This window comes from Larimichthys crocea, unplaced genomic scaffold (assembly GCF_000972845.2).
Source record: "Larimichthys crocea isolate SSNF unplaced genomic scaffold, L_crocea_2.0 scaffold656, whole genome shotgun sequence".
Classification (NCBI taxonomy): domain Eukaryota; kingdom Metazoa; phylum Chordata; class Actinopteri; family Sciaenidae; genus Larimichthys; species Larimichthys crocea.
In genome coordinates this window covers 671-4,280 of record NW_020858641.1, presented here as the reverse complement: position 1 = coordinate 4,280, position 3,610 = coordinate 671, and the positions used below count along the sequence as shown (strand labels likewise).

Genomic DNA, 3,610 nt, shown 5'->3' with positions numbered 1-3,610 from the left:
CTTGTTTTGTCCTTTAATGTAACTGTTGTTTGTCCCCTCCAAAAATTTTGTTTGTACCTTGTCCAATTAAAGACTGCTTACTTCGAAACTAAATTTTAGAGTCGTGTATTTGGGTTCTGAGATCAGTCTTGTCACATTCCTCTCTTTCAGAATTCACAATCATCAAGTGTGTCTTAAGTTGTCGCACTTCAACACATTTTCATTGCTGCTGTTGTGCAGCAACAATTATCAAGTAGATCACAGTTTTTAAGACACTTAGAAAAACACCAGGAGGAGAAGCATGCTGCAGCCCATAACAGACAAACAAAGGCCTCAGCACAAGCAAACTCAGCACCCAGCTGCCCCTGTACAGAACCCAGCGTCCTCAATCCAGAACCCAGCAGCCCCCACTTAGCACTCAGTGTCCTCTACTCAGAACCCAGCAGCCCCCACTCAGCACTCAGCAACCCCTGCACAGAACCCACGGCCCCCCACTCAGCACCCATTTATTAATTATGGACACAAGACATATGCAGGCATTTTCTGCTTTTGAAACCTAAGTGTAGGCTACTGTCATGGTCTGTGTCTTTTGTTTCCTGTTTCTGGCCCAATGTGGACATGGGGGGCATGGCTCAACATTGAGGCACGCCCCGATCTGCAGGCGGCAGCCAGGGGTACTTGGCTAAATGTGTCGAAGATAACGAAGCATACATATGTCTGCTCAAAGGTAAGGACGGACGTTCAACGTTAACTACGTACTGTGTTGTCTAGAACTAGAGGCAATAACATAAATTGGACCAAAGTTATACCATGACAAGGATATCATTGACAGAATGTTACCCTCTAAGCTAAGTTCAGCGAGCACTTTAGCTTTAGCTTAGTTAAGATTAGTTAACGTGTTAGCTCACGCTCGCTATATTAGATGTTGTTGTGTTAGGTCTCAATTCTTGGAGCTCCCTAACCTTGGAATAGTCCATGAGTGACCCGCCATCAGAGGGCCCCTGCTGGCTGGCCCAGTGCCAGTGTTCGGGCAGGAGGCTCCTCCGGCACCGCGGGTCCGAACCTCTCAGGGCTGGGAGAGACAGCGCAAAGGGCGGATCTGCTCCCACGCTTCCTCCCTGTGCCCACAGCTCTGGTGATTAAACTCCCTTGAAGCCACTCCCTTGACCATGATATGCTAATGAGCCCAGAACAATAAGAGTAGAATATACAGCTCAGTGGCACAGAGACTGTGCAGGACTCCTATCAGAAAAGATGCACGGACCAAATAGGTATGATATGAAACATACAGAGCACTAAAATTAACTGATAAGCTCTCCCATGATATAAAGCATGTTATTGCAAATGTTATCTTACTATTAATGATTTTTTATGCATGGAACCTAACTTCTTTGTCAGCAGCTCTGATGATGTTTTTGAGGACAAACATTTCTGCAATCAATCAACAAATGTATCTGGCATGAGCACCTTCACCACCACCACATATTTATTATGTGTTTCTGTTGGCTGTTTATCAGTTCTTATAATGTTTGGAAACCTTCTTGTAATAATCTCCATCATTTACTTCAAACAGCTCCACACTCCTACAAACTACCTCATTCTGTCTCTCGCTGTAGCTGACCTGCTTGTTGGCCTTTTAGTTTTGCCTTTTAGCACCATACTGGCTGTAAGTTCATGTTGGGATCACCAAGATTTACTCTGTGAGGTACGAACCACCTTTGATATCTCTCTGTGCACATCCTCTATTTTGAACTTGTGCTTCATTTCTGTTGATAGATATTATGCTGTGTGTCAGCCTCTGAGGTACAGAGCTAAAATAAATGTCCGTGTTATTGTGATCATGATCCTGGTGAGCTGGATTGTTCCTACACTAAATGGAATATTAAGAGCAGCGCAAGGATGGAGTACAAAAGGCAAGGCCCGAACAGAAAAATTTTGTTAAGGCAAAATAATAGGCCAGGAATGACAGGACAGGATCTCCTTTTATTTTAGACATGCCGCGATCAGCATGGGAAACAACCTCCGTACAGCGTGTAATGGCTGGCGACAGAAGACGGACAGACGCACATCCGAAAACACACGTGGGTCCAAGAAAAAAAAATCTGAAATAAGATGGAGGAGCAGCTCACAAAAAACGGGAGCGGGGAGGGAGGTTTTTCATCGGTTGGAGGACTTGCGGAGCTATGAGGTAGGACCTGTAACCCTTTCACTAATTGTTATCAGTCAAAATGCTTGATTGCATATTTAAGTAGGCTTGGGGGCTCAAATGGTCAACAATCGCAAATCCAGAACCTGGAAGCGATGCCAGCTATCTTTAGCAGCGGGTGGGCGGCAGCTTTCAGGGGGGTAAGGATTAAGCGTCAACACACAGTTACCTTAGCGTCATTTTATGAAGCTAATCAGACTCTTCATTGATGGCTGCGCGCCGAATGAAGGCATCATGTACAAAGTGTTTCCAGTCATTAACGATTACAGTACTCATCTTGTCCACTAACCTGCCTGTATACTATCATTACGGACCTGAGGTACCAACTCAGGGTGACATAGCAAGACCAGCATAACGCGGTCACAGAATATACTTGTTTCTGTTATATGCAACCTTGGAAGTCACAATGGTCGCTGACTGTCGGGGATGAGATGTGGGGTGAATATAGATAGTGTTTTCATGAGGTTGCAATCTATTTAATTTAAAGTAATTTCCGACACCTCATGCGTCGAATATTACTCTCCTCAATGTTCTCGTGACCCCATCGCGCCGCACCGGCCTCTTTGTGCGCCCCTCCTGCCCAGCATTGTCCAACTCCATGTTGCATTACCACAATCTGGTTGAAAGATAAAGTCCCTCATACACTCCTGATTGCAAGCACGTACACTCGCTTAGTGATGTCCCGGTCTAATCCCCTCCCCTATGCCTCCCCTGCCCCTATGTCGTCGTCAACCCCTCTTTCTGGCATGGCCGATTCAGAAAATCAATTTTTGGCCCACCACGCCACGACGGAAAATAATGCCCGTCATTAGATTGGGACAGCTAGAACGATTGCACTAAAACAAGAGCCAGACTCCGTCCAGGATCGTTGGTGTGTACATATCACAAGACACCTAACCACGGAATTACGCGCCAAGGAGGCGATGCCACGAGAGTAACGAACTAAGGACGGCACGGGGTGCACGGTGTGAGGAGCCGGTCCGGGGCAACAGACTGCACCCGAAGTAAGAGGAGCAGACCATAAACCTGGCGACTCTCAAAGACTGGGCTAGAAATCCAACATTCCATAGAGAGTATGACAGGACATCAACATATGGCCTCAACCGTAAGTCTCCTTAGATTGGGAGTATTGTACATGAGGACCTGAGTAGTTTAAAATGGATGGGAAGTTCGGTAACTGCCGGGGGAGGGCAAAGGCCGGGTTGGGAGGCGGAAGGACTTGGTCCCAGGCCAGAGCAAAAACACACAAAAGTGGTAGCGGACTTAAAGACGGTTAGGGCATGTTACCTACCGAGGAATGATCGCGTTTGATGAGGGTAAATCCTAAATGCTTTGTCAACACTCTGATATGTTCTTTACGATGGACAACCTTTCTGCGCTCAAATCAAAAGTATGCATAAGTATGCAAATAAAGCACCTCAGCGT

General features: G+C 46.2%; 1 protein-coding gene across 1 annotated transcript in view; it reads left to right on the top strand.

Annotated features, from left to right (window-relative positions):
* Positions 1-1,396: 1,396 nt before the first annotated feature.
* Positions 1,397-3,610, top strand: part of LOC113745335 (trace amine-associated receptor 1-like) — a 2,447-nt gene continuing 233 nt past the window's right edge. Inside the window, exon 1 of the mRNA XM_027276865.1 lies at positions 1,397-1,883. Within this exon, the coding sequence (XP_027132666.1) occupies positions 1,439-1,883 (445 nt within the window). The 5' untranslated portion in view covers positions 1,397-1,438. The remainder of the gene's footprint in view (positions 1,884-3,610) is intronic.